Source organism: Scyliorhinus canicula, chromosome 20 (assembly GCF_902713615.1).
Source record: "Scyliorhinus canicula chromosome 20, sScyCan1.1, whole genome shotgun sequence".
NCBI classification, from domain to species: domain Eukaryota; kingdom Metazoa; phylum Chordata; class Chondrichthyes; order Carcharhiniformes; family Scyliorhinidae; genus Scyliorhinus; species Scyliorhinus canicula.
Window position 1 is genome coordinate 53,187,077 of NC_052165.1, and position 21,516 is coordinate 53,208,592.

Sequence of the window (21,516 nt, forward strand, 5' to 3'; positions counted from 1 at the left end):
AGCCAAATATTCCGCATTTCTGTTATTCTTTCCAAAGTGAATCACCTCACACTTCTCCACATTAAACTCCATTTGCCACCTCTCAGCCCAGCTCTGCAGCTTATCTATGTCCCTCTGTAACCTGCAACATCCTTCCGCACTGTCTACAACTCCACCGACTTTAGTGTCGTCTGCAAATTTACTCACCCATCCTTCTGCGCCCTCCTCTAGGTCATTTATAAAAATGACAAACAGCAACGGCCCCAGAACAGATCCTTGTGGTACGCCACTCGTAACTGAACTCCAGTCTGAACATTTCCCATCAACTACCACTCTCTGTCTTCTTTCAACTAGCCAATTTCTGATCCACATCTCTAAATCACCCTCAATCCCCAGCCTCCGTATTTTCTGCAATAGACGACCGTGGGGAACCTTATCAAACGCTTTACTGAAATCCATATACACCACATCAACTGCTCTACCCTCGTCTACCTGTTCAGTCACCTTCTCAAAGAACTCGATAAGGTTTGTGAGGCATGACCTACCCTTCACAAAACCATGCTGACTGTCCCTAATCATATTATTCCTATCTAGATGATTATAAATTGTATCTTTTATAATCCTCTCCAAGACTTTACCCACCACAGACGTTAGGCTCACCGGCCTATAGTTACCGGGGTTATCTCTACTCCCCTTCTTGAACAAAGGGACCACATTTGCTATCCTCCAGTCCTCTGGCACTATTCCTGTAGCCAATGATGACCTAAAAATCAAAGCCAAAGGCTCAGCAATCTCTTCCTTGGCTTCCCAGAGAATCCTAGGATAAATCCCATCTGGCCCCGGGGACTTATCTATTTTCACCTTGTCCAGAATTGCCAACACTTCTTCCCTACGCACCTCAATGCCATCTATTCTAATAGCCTGGTTCTCAGCATTCTCCTCCACAATATTATCTTTTTCTTGAGTGAATACTGACGAAAAGTATTCATTTAGTATCTCGCTTATCTCCTCAGCCTTCACACACAACTTCCCACCACTGTCCTTGACTGGCCCTACTCTTACCCTAGTCATTCTTTTATTCCTGACATACCTATAGAAAGCTTTTGGGTTTTCCTTGATCCTACCTGCCAAAGACTTCTCATGTCCCCTCCTTGCTCGTCTCAGCTCTCTCTTTAGATCCTTCCTCGCTTCCTTGTAACTATCAAGCGCCCCAACTGAAACTTCACGCCTCATCTTCACATAGGCCTCCTTCTTCCTCTTAACAAGAGATTCCACTTCTTTGGTAAACCACGGTTCCCTCGCTCGACCCCTTCCTCCCTGCCTGACTGGTACGTACTTATCAAGAACATGCAATAGCTGTTCCTTGAACAAGCTCCACATATCCAGTGTGCCCAACCCTTGCAGCCTACTTCTCCAACCAACACATCCTAAGTCATGTCTAATGGCATCATAATTGCCCTTCCCCCAGCTATAACTCTTGCCCTGCGGGGTATACTTATCCCTTTCCATCACTAATGTAAAGGTCACCGAATTGTGGTCACTGTTTCCAAAGTGCTCACCTACCTCCAGATCTAACACCTGGCCTGGTTCATTACCCAAAACCAAATCCAATGTGGCCTCGCCTCTTGTTGGCCTGTCAACATATTGTGTCAGGAAACCCTCCTGCACACATTGTACAAAGAATGACCCATCTAATGTACTCGAACTATATCTTTTCCAGTCAATATTTGGAAAGTTAAAGTCTCCCATAACAACTACCCTGTTACTTTCGCTCTTTTCCAGAATCATCTTCGCCATCCTTTCCTCTACATCCCTAGAACTATTAGGTGGCCTATAGAAAACTCCCAACAGGGTGACCTCTCCTTTCCTGTTTCTAACCTCAGCCCATACTACCTCAGAAGAAGAGTCCCCATCTAGCATCCTTTCCACCACCGTAATACTGTCCTTGACTAGCAGCGCCACACCTCCCCCTCTTTTGCCCCCTTCTCTGAGCTTACTAAAACACCTAAACCCCGGAACCTGCAACAACCATTCCTGTCCCTGCTCTATCCATGTCTCTGAAATGGCCACAACATCGAAGTCCCAGGTACCAACCCATGCTGCCAGTTCCCCTACCTTATTTCGTATACTCCTGGCATTGAAGTAGACACACTTCAAACCACCTACCTGAACACTGGCACCCTCCTGCGAAGTCAAATCTGTGCTCCTGACCTCTATACTCTCAATCTCCCGTACCCCAAAACTACAATCCAGGTTCCCATGCCCCTGCTGAATTAGTTTAAACCCCCCCAAAGAGCACTAACAAATCTCCCCCCCAGGATATTGGTGCCCCTCAGGTTCAGATGTAGACCATCCTGTCTATAGAGGTCCCACCTTCTGAGAGAAAAATAATTTCCTCATGCCTGTCTTAAAAGGGACACCTCTTATCCTTAAATAGTGTCTCCTAGTTCCAGTCTCCCCCACAAGAGAAGGCATCCTCCAAGTATCCGCACTATCAAGTGCCCTCAGAATCTTATATGTTTCAACAAGAGCTCTCATTCTTCTAAACTCCAATGCGTTTGGCCCAGGGGCGGCATGTGGCACAATGGTTAGCATTGCTGCCTACAGCACTGAGGACCCAGGTTCGAATCCCGGCCCTGGGTCACTGTCCGTGTGGAGTTTGCACATTCTCCCCATGTCTGCACGGGTTTCACCCCCACAATCCAAAGATTAGGTGGATTGTGGTAGGTGGATTGGCCACGCTAAATTGCCCCTTAATTGGAAAATAAATAATTGGGTACACTAAATTTGTAAAAAAAAAAGATTTTGTTGTTGCCCGTGATTGTTGTGAAGGGTCAATGATCTGTCAAAAGGGTAAAATGATAACCATAAAGGTAATGGTGGAACTTTCTTACACAGAAAATGATGCTCAAAGCTTCTTTTTCTCTCTAAGCAGAATTTATTTCTGTACAAGTAAGACTTCTTGAAGCAAATAGTATTGTTCTTTCCTCTTCTGAGGGCACAATGTACAGGACAACTCCACCAATCCCATAGGGTGAGGCATCGCAAGCAAGTTGGGACTTCATCTTGGGGTTATAATGAACCAACAGTTCTGACCTTTGTAAAACATCTTTCACTTCATTGTGTGCATTTTTACATTCTCCTGACCAGTGCCATGCCTATTTGCACATAGCAACATGTGTAATGGCTTCAATTGAGTAATTAAATTCAGCACAAATTTATCATAATAGTTGATCAATCCTAGAAACAACCTTAATTGTGTCACTGAGGGCCTAGTGCTTCCAAGATTGCTGAAATTTTATCTTGTTCTTTGTGTAAACCATCATTATTAATAATATGACCAAGGTAATTTAAGGATGATTTGGAAAAGTCCCACTTTTTCTTTCTAACTCTCAGGTTGTGGCTCTGAAACGGCTTCAGGGCAGCTTCTAGATTTGTCAAGTGTTCCTGCTCATTTGAACCAGTGATGAGTATGTCATCTGAATAACATTGCATTCCATTCAACACATTTAGAATATGATACGTGAAAAGAACAGGCACAGATGTTCCAAAAGGAAGTCTTTTGTAATGAAGCAGGCCTATATGCGTTACAATGGTGAGTGGTGACTGTGATTCGGCACCCAGACTCATCTATTGATATGCCTGTTAAAGATCAACTTTATTGAATTTCTGTCCTCCAGAAAGTCCAGCAAACAAGTCTTCAATCGATGCCAACGATCTACGCATAAAACTAGGTTCATAGTTGTTTTAAAATCTCCACAAGATTTTGTGGAGCCATCCTGTTTTAATACAGGAATCACTTGTAGGGACAGATTCAATGATTCCTGCTCTTACCAATCTGTCTGGTTCTTCTTCAACTTAAGGTCTGATGGCATATGGTACAGTTCTAGCTTTGAGACATTTGGGTGTGCTGCCTGCCTTGAGTTTTAAGTGTAGCTCAACTCCTGTCATAGAGCCTGACGAATCTTTGAACACTTTTCCATATAACTTCAGAAGTTGTTGCAAGTTGCACTTTGAATCCAATAATAGATTGACTGTTTCTCTGATAAGCCTAATCTTAGACAATCATGCTCTGTCAAATAGAGCAGGAAAGTTTTCACGGACAACGCGAAGAGGCAACTTCGCCGTCTGCCCATTTGCTTCTACATTCACCATAATGCATCCTTTTAATGGTACAAACTCTTCAGTGTACGTCCTTAGGATCACATTTAACAGTTTTAAAGGTTTTGCTGTCTTTTGAGTGATCTTGAGCCTCATCCACTAATTTGTAGAAACAAATAGATTGTTTGATTGTATTGTTCTTTTTACACCTTCTTGGTGTAAAAGATGTTTCCTGAGCCCAACGCATCTTCTTGCTACAGTTCTTGCATGTATTTGATTTACTCCAGCATTCCCCCGCTGAATGTTCAATCTATGTACACCTTTGCAGCCTGGTTCCTTGAGGTATTCATTTTGTGGATCTTCACTCCAGCTCCTACCTGTGAAGCCTCTCACGTTGCAAGCTCCAATGAAATGGCAATTTCCACAGCAGCTTTTAGAGTTTAATCACTTATAATATGCAGCTTCCTCTGAATAGCTTCACTGTGGAGTCCACAAACTAGCCTGTCTCAAAGAGCATCATCAAGTGTTGTACCAAATTCGTAAAATCCAACTAATCCTCTTAAAGACACTACAAACTGTAAAATACTTTTACCTTCTTCCTGACTACAGTAGTGGAACTGAAACTTCGAAAATTTTCATTAATTCATTGTATTACTTATTTCCTGGTTTTGCTGGTTGAACCAGATTCTATGGCAATATAAATGTTTTATGGCCAACTGAGCTGCAATTGTGCATGTGCAATCCACTCCTGGCCTCTGTATGCGCAGAAAGTCCAAGGTTTGTTGGGAACTGAAATTCCAAACTGAGCAAAGTATGAGTTTTGTGACACCCGCCAGTTGCCTCGGCCCCAAGCTCTGGAATACTCTCTCTGTAGCTCTAACCCCTCTACTGTGCTTTTCTCCTCAAAATCTACCTCTTTGACCAAACTTTTGTTTATGTGCACTATTATCTCCTTATGCAGCTTGGTAACCTACTTTGTTTTCTAATACCTCCATGAAGCGGGGGAATGCTTGGGTCTTTTCGTAATGGTTGAGGTACGACAGTTATTATCTATGGTTAGCATATTGAAAATGTCTCTTCAGAGGGGATTGGGCAAATGCAGGCATATGTGCTACAGTTAGAGTGGAAGTTGGTTGTTTATACATGGTTTACCAATGCACATTCAATTTCAGAGTTTTTAACCTGTCATCCACCCTCAAACCTATGGCAAGTAAAAATGATCTCCTTGATGGTTAGCCTGATTTAAATGACACTGGTGGGAAGCCAGTGTAAGTTACCTAATTGGAAGACATTCCCTAATTGGATGATATCCTCTAGGGGAGGTTGTGGAAGCAGATACATTAACCGTGTTCAAAAGGCATCTGGACAAATACATGGATAGGGTGGGTATAGAGGGATATGGCACAAGGAGGTGCTGAGGGTTTTGGCCAAGGTTGGTATCATGACCAGTACAAGCTTGGAGGGCCCTTTCCTGTGCTGTATTGTTCTTTGTTCTCTTTGTTCAAAGGCAAATGGAGGACAATATTATTTTTATTATTCTATTGTGAGGGGTGGGGGCACAGGGATAGCTGACAGCTGCCCACATAATTGGATGTGTCGTTGTGGTTGCACATTCGGGTAGATATATTTTCAACACATGCTTTGTTGGCTAGATAATGCAGCATTCCCTTTAAGGACCACCTGAGAGACTGTATGCAGAGTTGGTTTTCCGAAATGTAGCTCACGCGGGGAGCCTCCCAGCAAACCAATCTTCTTCAATTATGGACCTGTAAAAAGTGCTAGTTTCTTTCTTTGCATATTCACAGGGCCTAACACCAGTTTGAAATGGGAGTTATAGACCATTTTCTCCTAGTACCTATATTAATAATGACAATGATCATACTGGTGCTCATAACAAATCATGCTGATTTAGCACTTGAAAATGGTTGCTGCATGGATAAATCTCTATGTGTTTGTGCCCTTTTTACTTAGTATTACTAAATATGAAGTGGGATTCTCTGGAATCGGTACAATGGTCCGACGCCGGCGTCAAAAACGGTGCGAACCACTCCGGCATCGGCCCGACCGGAAGTAGCAGAATCCTCCGCACTTCTGGGGCTAGAAGAACGCTGGAGGAGTTGGCGCCGCACCAGCTGGTGCCGAACGGACTGCGTGAGTCCGCGAATGCGCCAAAGGGCCGGCGTGATCCTGCAAACAGAGAAATATTATGCGTGGAACCGCAGGCGTATTCTGGAGCATGCGCAGGGGGATGTCTTCTCCGCACCAGCCATGGCAGAGCCCTACAGGCTCGAGCGCCGGCCATGGCGGAGCCCTACAGGCCTGCCGGTGTGGAAGGAAGAAGTGCCCCCACAGCACAGGCCTGCCCTCAGAACGGTGGGCCCCTATCGTGGGCCAGGCCACCATGGGGGCCCCCCCGACGTAAGATCCCCCGCACCCTCCTGAGGACTGCCCACGCCAACTTACCTGCCAGGTCCTGCCGTGTGGGACCATGTCTAATCCACGCAGGTGGGCCAAAAACCAACGGCCGCTCGGCGCATCGGGGCCCGAAGAATTGCCAACGGCCCCTGACCGGCGTGGTGTGTGCCCCGCCCCCACCCAAAAACCGGCGCCGGAGAATACGGCAGCCGGCGCCGGGGCGGCAGGGCAGGATTCGCGCTGCCCCCCCCCCCCCCCCCCCCCGAGGATTCTCCGACCCGGCGGAGGTTCGGAGAATCCTGCCCCAGATGTTAACAGATGGATTGAGAATTGCCCATTAAAAAAAGGACTAGCGATCTGCATATCTGTATGTAAACAAGGGGTTAATGTATATATGTAACAACCAAGTAATCACGAGAGAGCAGCACTAGAGACAGGGATAAATAGTCAGACTCAAGCCAAGATCCGCTTCTTCACAGATACTGGGACAAGGGACTACAAGCAAAGACAGCTCAGCACAGGTGTAGATATTCCTAGGTATTTCTTAATCAATCATGTTCATGCAACATCTAGTTTAAGCATTGGAGAGAGAACAAACTCTCAGTTAATTTGTCAACGTTACTCAATAAACTATTTGCTCTAATTGGAAGACTACGAGTGTTAATCAACATCGAGTTAAAGATCATTCTGGAAGAAGCAAGTGAGTAACTTATATTGCACAAAGCAATACAACATTACTATCAGAAATAGTAAAATGAGAAAGACTGGCATTCGTATTGCCTTTCACAACCACAGGATGCCCTAAAGTGCTTCACAACCAATTTTGAAATGTTGCTGTCGTGATATGCCAACCGATTTTTGCATCATAAGTTCCCGCAAACAGCAATGAGAATAGACCAGATAAAACTTAGTGTCCAAAATTGCCCTTAGTGTTGGGTGGGGTTACTGGGTTATGGGGATAGGGTGGAGTTGTTGACCTTGGGTAGGGTGCTCTTTCCAAGAGCCGGTGCAGACTCGATGGGCTGAATGGCCTCCTTCTGCACTGTAAATTCTATGAAAATCTATGAAATACATTTTTGTAATTTTAGTTGAAGGATAAATCTGGCCAAAACCCTTCCTGCTCTTCTCCAAAATACTGTCATGGATCTTTATGGCCATCCAAGAGGGCAGAGGGGTTCTCTGTTTAGTGGCTCATCTATAAGATGGCATCTCTGACAGTGCAGCACTCCCTCAGTATTGCACTCCCTCAATATTGCACTGATGTGCTCAAGTTTCTGGAGTGAGTTGTAAACCCAGAACCTACTCAGGCAAAAGAGACAGCACTGAGTCATCAGCTGAATGAATTGGAACAAAGTAAGGAACATATGAACAGAAGTAAATCATTCAGCCCCTTGAACCTGTTCCACCATTCAATATGGGTTCCCGGTGGAATTTTATAAGAGGTTTTCGGATCAGTTGGGTCCATTGTTGCTGGGCATGTTTAGGGACTCTTTGGCAAAGGTCACCCTCCCGGAAACATTGGGGCAGGAGTCTATCTGCTCCTGAAAAAGGATAAGGACTGCACAGAGTGTAGGCCGCAATGCCCGTTCACTCTGTTGAATGTGGATGCCATGTTACTGGCCAAGGTGTTGGCATTAAGGCTGGTGTCTTAGAGGGAAGACCAGACAGGATTTGTGAAGGGATGGGAGTTGTCAGCCAATGTGAGGCGGTTATTGAATGGGATGCCTACCCCTGCGGCCAAGCTGGAATTTGAGATAATCGTATCATTGGATCCGGCAAAGGTGTTCAACTGCGTTGAGTGGGGGTACCTCTATGCGATATTGGAGAAGTTTAGGTTTGGTCCTGGGTTTGAGTCATCGATATGACTGCTGTATGCGGCCATGTTTGCTAGTGTTTATACCAACCCCATAAGCTCAAGGTCTTTCCAGTTGCATCGGATTACAAGGCAGGAATGTCTGATGTCTCCCTAATTGTTTGCGTTGGCAATTGAGCCATTGGCCATTCATTGATTTGAGGGCCTCGGTTGCATGGAGTGGGAATTTTGAGGGAGGATGGACATAGGGTATCATTAAATGCAGATGATTTGCTGCTGTGTGTGAGGGATCCAGGGTCATCTACAGGGAATATTATGAGTATTTTTCAGAGCTTTGGTTACAAGTTGAATATTGGACAGAGCAAATATTTTGTGATCAGTACATTGGGGAGGGGAGCCAGATTTGAGGGTTGCCGTTTTGGTTAACGGGGACTGTTTTTTGATACTTAGGGGACCAGGTGGCTGGGGTTGGACTAAGCTTTGGAGTTTGAATTATACAAGCGTGGTGCGCAGCTTAAAGGTGGACTTACAGAGATGGAAGAGTTTCCCATTATCTTTGGCGGGCTGGGTCCAGTCGGTTAAGATGAACATCTTGCTGAGATTTTTGTTTTTATTTCAGTGTTTCCCTGTGTTCCTGCCCCAGTTTTATTCCCAAAGGGTCGAGTGGCTTATTTTAGGCTTTGTTTGGGTGGGTAAGGCCCCGAGGATTCACAGGCGGGTCCTTCAGAAAGTAGGCAGGTCTAGGGCTGCTAAACTTGTTTTATTACTGAGCGGCCAACGTGGAAAAGGTGTTAGGGTGGTGCAGAGATCCGGATGCTCCCCCTGCCTCGTGCCCATTCAGAGATATCTTTGACCCTGGCACCAGGGAAGCAACATACCATCCTGGAGTTTCTTTCACATCCACAGCAGTGCCCATCTGTACCCCTGAGTATAGATCCCCCTATAATAGACCATGGATGATCTGTATTTCAACTTTTTTTTCCTCATCTTAGTTCCATATACAAAGAAAATTGCTTATTGGAAATCTGTCAATTAAATAGGGTTTCTGTCCCTTTTTCTGTCTTTAATGTGTGGTGTAAATGTACAACACGTAGAAAAAAAAGACTATTATGGGCATATGGGCATGATTTATCAGTTGAATCCAATTTTATTGTATTTATGAGATTAGTTGAGGATAATTAATCTTGATTCCATTGAGATGGAATAATTTACTACATGTAACCATAATGTCATGATCCTGAGGTGCTGCTCTGGGGCCACATGGCAATCAATCTTCTCATACCTCTATGGAAGGAGGAGAAAGACTTGGGTACATAGGCAAAATCACAAAGCTCTTTGAGGAGAGGGGAACAAATGCAGAATAAAACTGCTGGTGCAGTTACTGGTTTATGATGTTATCAGTTATTATTCAGTGCACATTGCTCTACATTTCAGTGCTTGGAGTTTTGTTTGGAATAACAGAAGTTATGGGCGGCACAGTAAGACAGTGGTTAGCACTGTTACTTCACAGCGCCAGGGACCTGGGTTCGATTCCCGGCTTAGGTCACTTGGATCGTTCCAAGCCCAAATTTCGTAATCCATCGGGGATGGCACGTACTATGCTATTACTCATGGAACAGATGGGGTGAGGGGGTGGTAAATGTAGATCCTCGGTGTTTCTTGCAGCCAGGTGATTTTTCATTTATCTCACATTTTCACCAGGTATATTCGCGGATTGATTACTTTGTGGTAGGTAGGTCCCTCCTCCCTTCAGTGTGATGGCTGAGTACTGAGCAATTGTTGTTTTGGACCATGCCCTGTACTTGTACTTTGTGGATTTGGTGCTGGAATCTGGCCCCACCCCATGTCTGCCATGGAGGTTAGACACAACTTGTTAGCGGTTAGAAAATTGTAAGCACGTGTCTGTTGCCATGGAGGATTATATAAAATTTAACAAAATCGAGTCAATCTCACCGTCCATGTTATAGGAGACTCTTAAAATAATAATAATCTTTATTAGTGTCACAAGTAGGCTTGCATTAACACTGCAGTGAAGTTACTGTGAAAATCCCTAGTCATCACACTACGGCATCTGTTCGGGTACACTGAGGGATGATTCAGAATGACCAATTCAAATAACAGCATGTCCTTTAGGACTTTGGTGCTGAGGGGGGAGATTATCTCCTATAATGCACAGTTAGTGAGGACAGTGCAGGTGGATCAGCAGAGGTTGGTGGACTCCATTCTTGAGATGGACCACCAGTCCTCACTCGATCCTGCACCGGAGTCACTGGCAAGTAGAAAGAAGCTGCAGATACAGTTTGAATTATTGTCAACTGACAGGGTGGTGAGCCAAGTGTGACACATGAGGGGTATATTTTATGAGAAGGTCAGTCGTCTTTTGGCCCATCAGCTTAAATGGCAGGCAGCCTCCCGGGCGATTATACAGATACGCAATTTGAGCGATAACATTGTTTTTAGAAGCAGGTTAATGTTTCCTCCTCAGGTTAATGAAGCATTTGAATCATTCTATCGTAACTTTTATAGATCGGAACGTCCGGCGGATGGATTGTCCATGCCTGACTTGTTGAATAGCCTATCCATTCCAACTGTGGAGGTGGAGAGGAGCAGTGAGGAGCAATCCCTGTGAAATCCTGAGGGAATTTTAAAATGCATTGGTTTGATGCAGACCTGCCAAGCTCCTGATCCGAATGGCTTTCCAATTGAATTCTGTAAGAAGTTCTTGGAGCAGCTGGTGCCTTTAATTCTGGACGTGTTTAATGACTCCTTTCCTGGGATTTGTTGCCTTCCAACCCCAAACAGACCTCTATCTCTCTGATTCTTAAGAAGGACAAAGACCCAATAGAGTGTGGGTCCTATTCACTGTTGAATGAAGATGTTAAGTTACTTGCCACGGTGTTGGCACTTCGGCTGGAGTTCTGCCTTCCAAATGTAATCTCGGAGGATCAGACGGGCTTCGTGAATGGTCAACACTTGTCGGCCAAGATACGTTGTCTGCTAAATGTAAATGTCCTTTTTCCCTCCTCGGTGCCTGAACCGGAGGTGATTGTTTCCCTAGATATAGAAAAGGGCATTCGATAGAGTGGAGTGGGTATCGGTTTGAGATTCTTGGTTTTGGCCACAAATATATTTCTTAGATTTGGCTACTGTATATGGCTGCCACTGCAAGTGTGTGTACGAATATCCTGAACGCTACTTATTTTCAGTTGAATAACGGCATGAGACAGAGATGTACATTGTCCCCATCTTCTTTGCTTTGGCAACAGAGCCACTTGCTATAGAGCTGATGTCCTCTGTTAAGTGGAGGGGATAAATCAGGGAGGGGTGGAGCATCGGGTGTCCCTTTACGCGGGTGACCTACGTATCTATATTACGGACCCAGTACCCTCTATGAATGAGATAATGAAGCTGCTTGTTATTTTTGGCTCATTTTCTGGGTACAAGTTGAACTTGTGCAAGAATGAATGTTTCCCGGTCAACTCCTCTGGGAGGAGAGCCCAACTGGAGACATTACTTTTTCGCTTTCTCAAGACTAGCTTCCGTTATCTGGGGATACAGGTGGCCCACAACTGGGCCTCGCTTCACAAATTATATTACACTACTCTGGTGGACAGTATCAAAACGGACTTGTAGAGGTGGGACAGCCTTCCCCTATCTTTGGCGGGTAGGCTTCAGGCTAGTAAAATGAATCTGTCCCCAAGATTTGTATTTCTTTTTCAGTGTCTTCCCATTTTTCTCCCAGGTCCTTTTTTGCTAACGTCAACAAATTGATGTCCTCCTTTATTTGGTAAGACTCCTAGAATCCGTGGGGTTTTACGCCAAAGAAACAGACAGTCGGGAGACCTGGCTCTACTCAATTTATTGTTTTAATATTGGGCAGCCAATATTCAGAAGATATTATTGTGTTTTAATGAGTCCGGCTCCATATGGGGTCAAATGGAATTGAGGTCCTGCACTATTTCTAGTCTTTGTGCAATAGTTATTGCGCTGTTGCATTTTCCCCTGGTGAAGTTTTCCTCTAATCCAGTGGTGGTCTCCACCCTGAGGGTGGAGCAGTTCAGGCAATATTTCAAGTTCCGCTCCCTGTCTTCGCTGGCCCCCATCTGTAATAACCATCTTTTCCACCCAGCTGGTTTGGATTTGACAAATAAATCCTGGGAGGGGAAGGGTCTGGAGAGGTTTGGGGACTTATTCGTGGAGGGGAGGTTTGCAAGTTTTAAGGAATTGGCTGAGAAATTCTAATTGCCTGGATCTAGTATTTACAGGTATTTTCAGATTCGTGATTTTCCGCGCAAGCCTTTCCCCTGCTTTCCTTTGTCACCACCCTCTTCCCTGTTGGAGACGATCTTGACTCTGGCCATGCAGGACAAGGTGTCTATTTTGGACATATATAGCCATATCCTTTCAATGGACTGCTCTGCGAGGTGAGGATGAAATGGGAGGCTGAATTAGGTGCCATTCTTAATGTTGAGGTTTGGAGTGAGGTTCTTCACACGGTCAACTCCACGTCTTCATGTGCTGAGCTGAGTTTGATTCAAATTGTGGTCTTGCATGGGATGCTCGTGACCAGAGGTAGGATGTGCAGCTTTTTCTTCCGTGGTTGAGGATAAGTGTGAGCGCTGCTCTCGGTGCCTGCTAATCATGTACATATGTTCTACTCCTGTCTTAAGTTACTAAAGTTTTGGGTCTCTTTCTTTAACGCCATGTCAGAGATACCCTGGGTAGATTTGAATCCATGTCTGCTCGTGGCCATATTTGGGATGTTGGATTCTCTGGTGCTTCAGTCTGGGTGAAGGCGGATGTCCTGGCCTTTGCCTCATTGGTAGCCTGGAGGTGAATTCTTCTTGGGTGGAGGCCTCCTACTCCGCATAGTGCCTTGGCTGGGTGACCTTATGTCTTTTCTACATTTGGAGAAGATCAAATACACCATCAGGTGTTCGGTGGAGAGGTTCTACCTGAGATGACAACCGTCAACTATTAGGGGATTTAGTTTAGTTTGTTTTTTGTGTTAAAGTGTTTGTGCGTTTTTGTTTTTCTTTTTGTTTCTCTCTTTTTGTTTCTCTCTTTTATAATATATTTATGTTTGGTTATTTTGGGTGGTTCTGTTTAATATGAACATTTTTTCATAAACATTTATTTTTAAAAGTCCATGGGCGACACGGTAGCACAGTGGTTAGCCGGGGTCCCAGGTTCGATTCCCGGCTTCGGTCACTGTCTGTGCGGAGTCTGCACGTTCTCCCTGTGTCTGCATGGGTTTCCTCCGGGTGCTCCAGTTTCCTCCCACAAGTCCTGAAAGACGTGTTTGTGAGGTGAATTGGACATTCTGAATTCTCCCCCAGTGTACCCGAACAGGCGCCGGAGTGTGATGACTAGGGGATTTTCTCAGTAACTTCATTGTAATGCTAATGTAAGCCAACTTGTGACACTAATAAAGATTATTATTATGGCAGAAAGGTCCAATGGTCAATTGGCACCCTATTGCCTACTTAATGACCTCATTCCACCGTTGCTGATATTAACCCTGTGAAAGGTGAGGAGACACCCTCGAAGGAAGCATATCAGGTATTCCAGGCAGAATTGATTGCAGGCTCCCAGTGTGCGGGGAGGGGGAGAGATTTGAGGGCTTCACTTCTGTTGCTGACTGTCCACCCTAACCTCCATTTATTAAAACTCTACATCTTTCAAGGGTATTGTTACTCATGTGCAAAAGTGAAGTAAATTTATTTAGCCATTGAGCAACTGAGCTGTACAGTCTAGGTTCAATCCATGGTGTATATTGAGTTGGATGAGATGCTCCATTTTGTCCCAGAATCTTAACAAACTCGGATTCGCACTTTTGATCGTCACCCAATTATTGTGTGGATTCCAAATGCAGCTATATGTTGCCAGCTGGGCAGTAAAACTGCAGAAACTGGTTTTATCCGCTGTATTAACAAAATGTTTTCTTCTCTTTCCTGCAGTTTGATTATTATAATTCTGTGCTGATCAATGAGATAGATGAAAATGGGAATTACGTGGAGCTTGGAAATGAGTTCATTTTAGAAGTAAATGAGCATTTCAACGATTTGCCTGTGAACACCTCACTCAGTAATATACAAGTCCCAACAAATGTGTATAATAAAGGTAAAATAAACCAGTTTGTTCCTTATGCATCAGATGCCATTTCTCATTTCAGATGTTGATAGATTTGCCGTTTATTTTTGTTTTCTGCTCTTCCTGGCCCCTCATTCCTCTTTGGGGCTATTACTGGTCCATGCTTGCCACTGTCGTGTTCTCGCCCCCTCTCCCAGAACCTACTTGAGGACTACTGTTGGCATCATAGGCAGCACAATGTTGTGAGGACCAACTGGTGAACAGCCTTGGACCGCTGGTTGGCACCTGTAACTTATTGAAATTATGCTGGTGATGTCTGAGGCCGAATTTCGGTTGAACCATGGTCCTCTGGTCTCTGGCAGATATTTTAAGTACATCACTGGGTTCAAGATGGTCCTCAGACAATTTCTAGCCTAGATTCTGTCACACTTTGTTTTAATCACAAAACCTGGTACTATAATCCACCCTCAATTTGCATATCTCCAGTAATAGCTGCATCTAATGTCACAGCGACTGTAGTGAGAAAGATATGAAAAGGAACTCTTGTCATATTCAAAAATGCAGTAATTCCAGTGGTGCACATCATTATATCTGACCATATACCCTTCTCACAGATCCTGATATATTGAATGGAACATTCTGGTCGGAAGCTTTAAATATAGCCTTTTAGGAAAACTTCATACATGCATGAAATTAGCATAATAATAAAACCTCTGAATATTTTAAAGTAGTCATTAGTTCCATTTTGAAATTGACATTTTAAAAATTCAACAAGGCTCAAGTGTTGATGGGAATTTCTTCCCTGCAAAAAGAAACTGCCTATGCGCCATTACGATTCTGCTGTAAATATATATTTTATAAATGTATTAGTGGCATCTAGTGACAGGACATCAACACTGCACCAGTTTTTATTTTCATGTAGCAACAGTGTCTCTGAATTGGATGACTAGAATGTTTTCTATGCTGTCTAGTTGGAATGGCCAAATATGTGTTTAGACATATGGCTTGATCTGACATTGTTCCTTGGTTATCTGCAGCTTTCAAGTATGTGGTTTTTGTCAGACAAATGTTGCTGATTCAATTTCTGATGTTTTTATTGCAGTTGGAAGTGTTCCAGTTTTAGTGAAACCCTTGGGCATCAAAACCTTGCCCACTGCCTAATCACATACTTGATGTGAGTTTAAATAAACCAAATTTCTTATAGGACAAATGGTACATAGTAGATAAATTGTGGAATCAACACATCGGAGCGATTGTTTCTGATAGGGGGATTAGTTTGGCACCGATGATGCAGAAGCCATGAAGCCATACAGAATGTATTTGTCACGTACCTTAGCTAGGAACATCAGCCAAGGGTATGATTTCTGCTGTAACAGTATGCTTCTGAAAAAAATGTTATGGAGTTCCTGTAAAACATCAGTGCCCACACAACAATATAGAAGACAATCATTGGATTTTAAATGAGCCAACTGCTACAACACTTCCAAAATTAATAAATACACAGAAAGCACAATTTGCTGAAATCAAGCAGTTGGAACAGCAAATGTGACTGAATTGAGTAATAGGCTGCCTATCATTCCTGCCCCACTTGAGAAATTTCAGCTGCTCTCATGAGTCATAAGGTGGAGTTTTATATAGAGCGAAGGCTTAATATAGAATCTGTCACACTTTGTTTTAATAACAAAAAACATGGTACTATAATCCATCCTCACGCTGCATAGTTCCAGTAATAGCAGCATCTGATGTCAGTGACTGCAGTGAGAATGATACCGAAAGGAACTCTGGTCTGAATGATTCAATAATGCAGTAGTTATAGAGGTGCACATCACTATCTTACCATATACCCTTCCCACAGATCCTGATATTTTGAACGGAGCATACTGGTCGGAAGCTTTAAATATAGTCTTTAATGAAAACTTCATGCAAGATCCAACTCTCACCTGGCAATATTTTGGAAGTTCCACGGGTTTCTTTAGACTTTATCCAGGTAAAATCATTAATACAGCAATAGAAAACTCATGTTAATGTTGTGGAGAGATTGCATTTATTCACATTGACCCATTTAATAGGAATCCACTTTATGTGTTGTGTCTTTCACAATTTGCAATCAGGAGAGGACTGAAAGCAGATGTCCCGGAAGGTGCCAGAGACACTGATGGAAACAGTGCTGATGTGATAGGCATGAGCCATAAAGATTCATATAATGGTTTCAGCATGGATGGAGGCCATTCAGCCCAGCATGTCAATGCTGGCTCTCTGCAAGAGCAACTCAGTTAGATCTAGTTCCCTGTCTATTTCCCATCGCCCTGCAAATTTTTCTCTTCACATAATTATCAAATTCGCTTTTGAAAGGGACAACTTCGGGGGGGTTTAAACTAATTCAGCAGGGGGATGGGAACCTAAATTGTAGTCCCAGTGTACAGGATGTTGAGAGTAGTGAGGTCAGGGATAGGGTTAAAAGTTCGAAAGAGGGCACCGGCAAGCAGGACGCTGGTTTGAAGTGTGTCTACTTCAACGCCAGGAGCATCCGGAATAAGGTGGGTGAGCTTGCAGCATGGGTTGGTACCTGGGATCTCGATGTTGTGGCGATTTCGGAGACATGGGTAGAGCAGGGACAGGAATGGTTGTTGCAGGTTCCAGGATTTAGATGTTTCTGTAAGAACAGAGAAGATGGTAAAAGAGGGGGGGGTGTGGCATTGTTAATCAAGGAAAGTATTACGGCGGTAGAAAGGACGCTTGAGGACTCGTCTACTGAGGCAGTATGGGCCGAGGTTAGGAACAGTAGAGGAGAGGTCACCCTGTTGGGAGTTGTCTATAGACCTCCGAATAGTCCCAGAGATGTAGAGGAAAGGATTGCAAAGATGATTCTTGACAGGAGCGAGAGTAACAGGGTAGTTGTTATGGGGGACTTTAACTTTCCAAATATTGACTGGAAATACTATAGTTCGAGTACTATAGATGGGTCAGTTTTTGTGCAGTGTGTGCAGGAGGGTTTTCTGACACAGTATGTAGACAGGCCAACAAGGGGCGAGGCCACATTGGATTTGGTACTGGGTAATGAACCCGGCCAGGTGTTAGATTTAGATGTAGGTGAGCACTTTGGTGATAGTGATCACAACTCGGTTATGTTTACTTTAGCAATGGGCAGGGATAGGTATATACCGCAAGGCAAGAATTATAGCTGGGGGAAAGGCAATTATGATGCTATTCGGCAAGATTTAGGAGGTATAGGATGGGGAAGGAAACTGCAGGGGATGGGTACAATCGAAATGTGGAGCTTTTTCAAGGAACAGCTACTGCGTGTCCTTGATAAGTATGTACCTGTCAGGCAGGGAGGAAGTTGTCGAGCAAGGGAGCCGTGGTTTACTAAGGAAGTTGAAACACTTGTCAAGAGGAAGAAGAAGGCTTATGTTAGGATGAGACATGAAGGCTCAGTTAGGGCACTTGAGAGTTACAAGTTAGCCAGGAAGGACCTAAAGGGAGAGTTAAGAAGAGCGAGGAGAGGACACGAAAAGTCGTTGGCGGATAGGATCAAGGAAAACCCTAAGGCTTTCTATAGGTATATCAGGAACAAAAGAATGACTCGAGTAAGATTAGGGCCAATCAAGGATAGTAGTGGAAAGTTGTGTGTGGAATCAGAGGAGATAGGGGAAGCATTAAATGGATATTTTTCGTCAGTGTTTACACTGGAGAAAGACAATGTTGTCGAGGAGAACACTCAGGTTCAGTCGACCAGGCTAGATGGAATTGAGGTTCAAAAGGAGGAGGTGTTAGCAATTTTAGAAAATGTCAAAATAGATAAGTCCCCTGGGCCAGATGGGATTTATCCTAGGATTCTCTGGGAAGCCAGGGAGGAGATTGCTGAGCCTTTGTCCTTGATCTTTATGTCGTCTTTGTCGACAGGAATAGTGCCGGAAGACTGGAGGATAGCAAATGTTGTCCCCTTGTTCAAGAAGGGGAGTAGAGACAACCCTGGTAATTATAGACCTGTGAGCCTTACTTCGGTTGTGGGTAAAATGTTGGAAAAGGTTATAAGAGATAGGGTTTATAATCATCTTGAAAAGAACAAGTTGATTAGCGATACTCAACACGGTTTTGTGAAGGGTAGGTCATGTCTCACAAACCTTATTGAGTTTTTTGAGAAGGTGACCAAACAGGTGGATCAGGGTAAAGCTGTTGATGTGGTGTATATGGATTTCAGTAAGGCGTTTGATAAGGTTCCCCACGGTAGGCTATTGCAGAAAATAAGGAAGTATGGAATTGAAGGTGATTTAGCGGTTTGGATCAGTAATTGGCTAGCTGAAAGAAGACAGAGGGTGGTGGTTGATGGCAAATGTTCATCCTGGAGTTCAGTTACTAGTGGTGTACCGCAAGGATCTGTTTTGGGGCCACTGCTGTTTGTCATTTTTATAAATGACCTGGAAGAGGGTGTAGAAGGATGGGTTAGTAAATTTGCAGATGACACGAAGGTTGGTGGAGTTGTGGATAGTGCTGAAGGATGTTATAGGATACAGAGGGACATAGATAAGCTGCAGAGCTGGGCTGAGAGGTGGCAGATGGAGTTTAATGCGGAAAAGTGTGAGGTGGTTCACTTTGGAAGGAGTAACAGGAATGCAGAGTACTGGGCTAATGGCAAGATTCTTGGTAGTGTAGATGAACAGAGAGATCTCGGCATCCAGGTACATAAATCCCTGAAAGTTGCCACCCAGGTTAATAGGGCTGTTAAGAAGGCATATGGTGTGCTAGCCTTTATAAGCAGGGGGATTGAGTTTCGGAACCACAAGGTCATGCTGCAGCTGTACATAACTCTGGTGCGGCCACACCTGGAGTACTGCGTGCAGTTCTGGTCACCACATTATAGGAAGGATGTGGAAGCTTTGGAAAGGGTTCAGAGGAGATTTACTAGGATGTTGCCTGGTATGGAGGGAAGGTCTTACGAGGAAAGGCTCAGGGAATTGAGGTTGTTTTCGTTAGAGAGGAGAAGGCTGAGAGGTGACTTAATAGAGACATATAAGATAGTCAGAGGGTTAGATAGGGTGGACAGTGAGAGTCTTTTTCCTCGGATGGTGATGACCAACACGAGGGGACATAGCTTTAAATTGAGGGGTGAGAGATATAGGACAGATGTCAGAGGCAGTTTCTTTACTCAGAGAGTAGTAGGGGTGTGGAACGCCCTGCCTGCAATAGTAGTAGACTCGCCAACTTTAAGGGTATTTAAGTGGTCACTGGATAGACATATGGATGAATATGGAATAGTGTAGGTCAGATAGGCTTCAGATGGTTTCACAGGTCGGCGCAACATCGAGGGCCGAAGGGCCCGTACTGCGCTGTAGTGTTCTATGTTCTATGTTCTATGTTCTAACTGCATCTGTCTCCACCATAGTCTCAGATCTCAAAGCATTCCAGATCCCAGCCACTCGCTGCTTGAAGAAGATTTCCTTCATGTCATCTTTTCTACATTTGCTATTCATTCACATTAAATCAGCATTCTCTGGTACATGATCTGACAGGGACTGTTTCTCCCAGTCTACTCTGTTCAGACCCCTCATGATTTTGGAAAATTCTATCAAATCTCTTCTCAACCTTCTCAGTCTTATTGAAAGGGTTCATTAACTATTTACATGTTAGATGCTGGCTGATTTCTTCAGTTGTTCCACAATTCTGCAAATGTTCAATGCTTTCCATGGTTGCTTCAAATTGAAAATGTCTATGGGGGTAGCAAGGCTCTTTCTTGGCTACGTGCTTCCTGCAGAAACGGCAGAGGTTGTTGCCAAACATGGTGCACTAATAGATGTTCCACTTGGAATAGAAGATGACTGAGAGAATGAGCAAAGGCCACAGAGAGCAGGACAAGCTGCTAGCAATGATATAGGAGGAGGAGGAAGAGGATAAAAAGGAAGTGGGAGGGAGACAGCAACCAAGACATTTCCGTTCTGTCCAGGTTGTACATGACGAATTACTTTGAGTGAAATATCCAGCGACCCCAATTCCTAAAACATTAACAATCTCAGACTCCTTCCTTCCGTCAGTCACAAATGATTGCAAACTTTACCACAATGCAAAAATAAACATTTCAAACAAATGTCTCGATAAAATCATGCCATATCATTTAGAAATAGAACATCATCACCCTTGCTTGCCTTGGTGCTCCTATGCAAGGCTGTCCTCGTGGCTGCAGCATAGCTGTTGGCAGGCAGCTGGATTTCAGTGAAGGAGACTGCAGGTGGCCTTTGTGGATGATCTCAAGCAGTTTTGGCCGAGAAGACTTGGTTTTACACTGCTCCATCTTGGCATGGGCAGCAACAATCTGTGTTGGCTGAATGACAGACAACAGCAAGGGCACTAGGCAGAGCTGGGAGCACAAAATTCTGTCATCCTGAGAGGTTTGCACTCCAGGGAAGCATTACCATACTTTCAGGGCAACACCTCAGCAATCCTATTAATCTGTTGGAGGACAGATTGCTAGACTGCCTTGACATCTGTAACTTCCTTTGATTACTGGTATGTGCAACCATCTTGGCAGCAATGTGAGCCTGCATGGGAACAAGCTGGCCCTGCTTGACTTTAATCTGAGTTTGCAATACAGCACGCAGACTTGTAGTTGAAGCTGCTTGCTGCAATGGAAGCTGTGACATCAGACGCTGCATCTTGATCGGGTGCACAAGTGTGATAAGAGAGATGCCACTACTTACCTGCTGGAAAGAATGCATTCAGACCGGATTGGTCCCAGACAATGTTCATCGACCACAAGCTTCCTGGCACACTTCCCAATGAAACAAACATTTCATTGTGGATGCCCATCAGTCTCCTTCTGTTTCCTGCCCCATTGAAGTCCTCATCTGAGTACACTGCAATATAACCTGTGGTTGCCCTCTCCCTCCAGCCATAACTTGCACCTTTCTCCTCCCCATAATTACAGAATAGTCATTCCTGCTGTCTCACCATGTGCAGATCCCGCTTCTGTGACACCCTCTAAATTTTTCACAGTGTCAGTATTTGAGCTGGTAGATGCCAGTGTGAAATCATGGCGGTGTGTCATCATCATTACTATGCTGCCCACTGGCCCGTTACTGTATACAGAGATGTGTTATCACACGGCAAATTATTTACAGAGT

The 21,516-nt window shown here is 44.2% G+C and overlaps 1 protein-coding gene and 1 long non-coding RNA gene across 5 annotated transcripts in view; one reads left to right on the top strand and one right to left on the bottom strand.

The window, feature by feature from the left end:
- LOC119955324 overlaps nt 1–21,516 on the bottom strand; it is a 201,871-nt gene that overhangs the window by 143,569 nt on the left and 36,786 nt on the right. The gene's annotated exons all lie outside the window — the stretch shown is intronic.
- cacna2d4a (calcium channel, voltage-dependent, alpha 2/delta subunit 4a) overlaps nt 1–21,516 on the top strand; it is a 591,407-nt gene that overhangs the window by 89,942 nt on the left and 479,949 nt on the right. For all 4 annotated transcript variants that reach the window (XM_038781413.1, XM_038781415.1, XM_038781414.1 and 1 more), the window contains exons 5-6: nt 14,269–14,431; nt 16,257–16,388. In XM_038781413.1, coding sequence (XP_038637341.1) covers nt 14,269–14,431; nt 16,257–16,388 — 295 coding nt within the window. The remainder of the gene's footprint in view (nt 1–14,268; nt 14,432–16,256; nt 16,389–21,516) is intronic.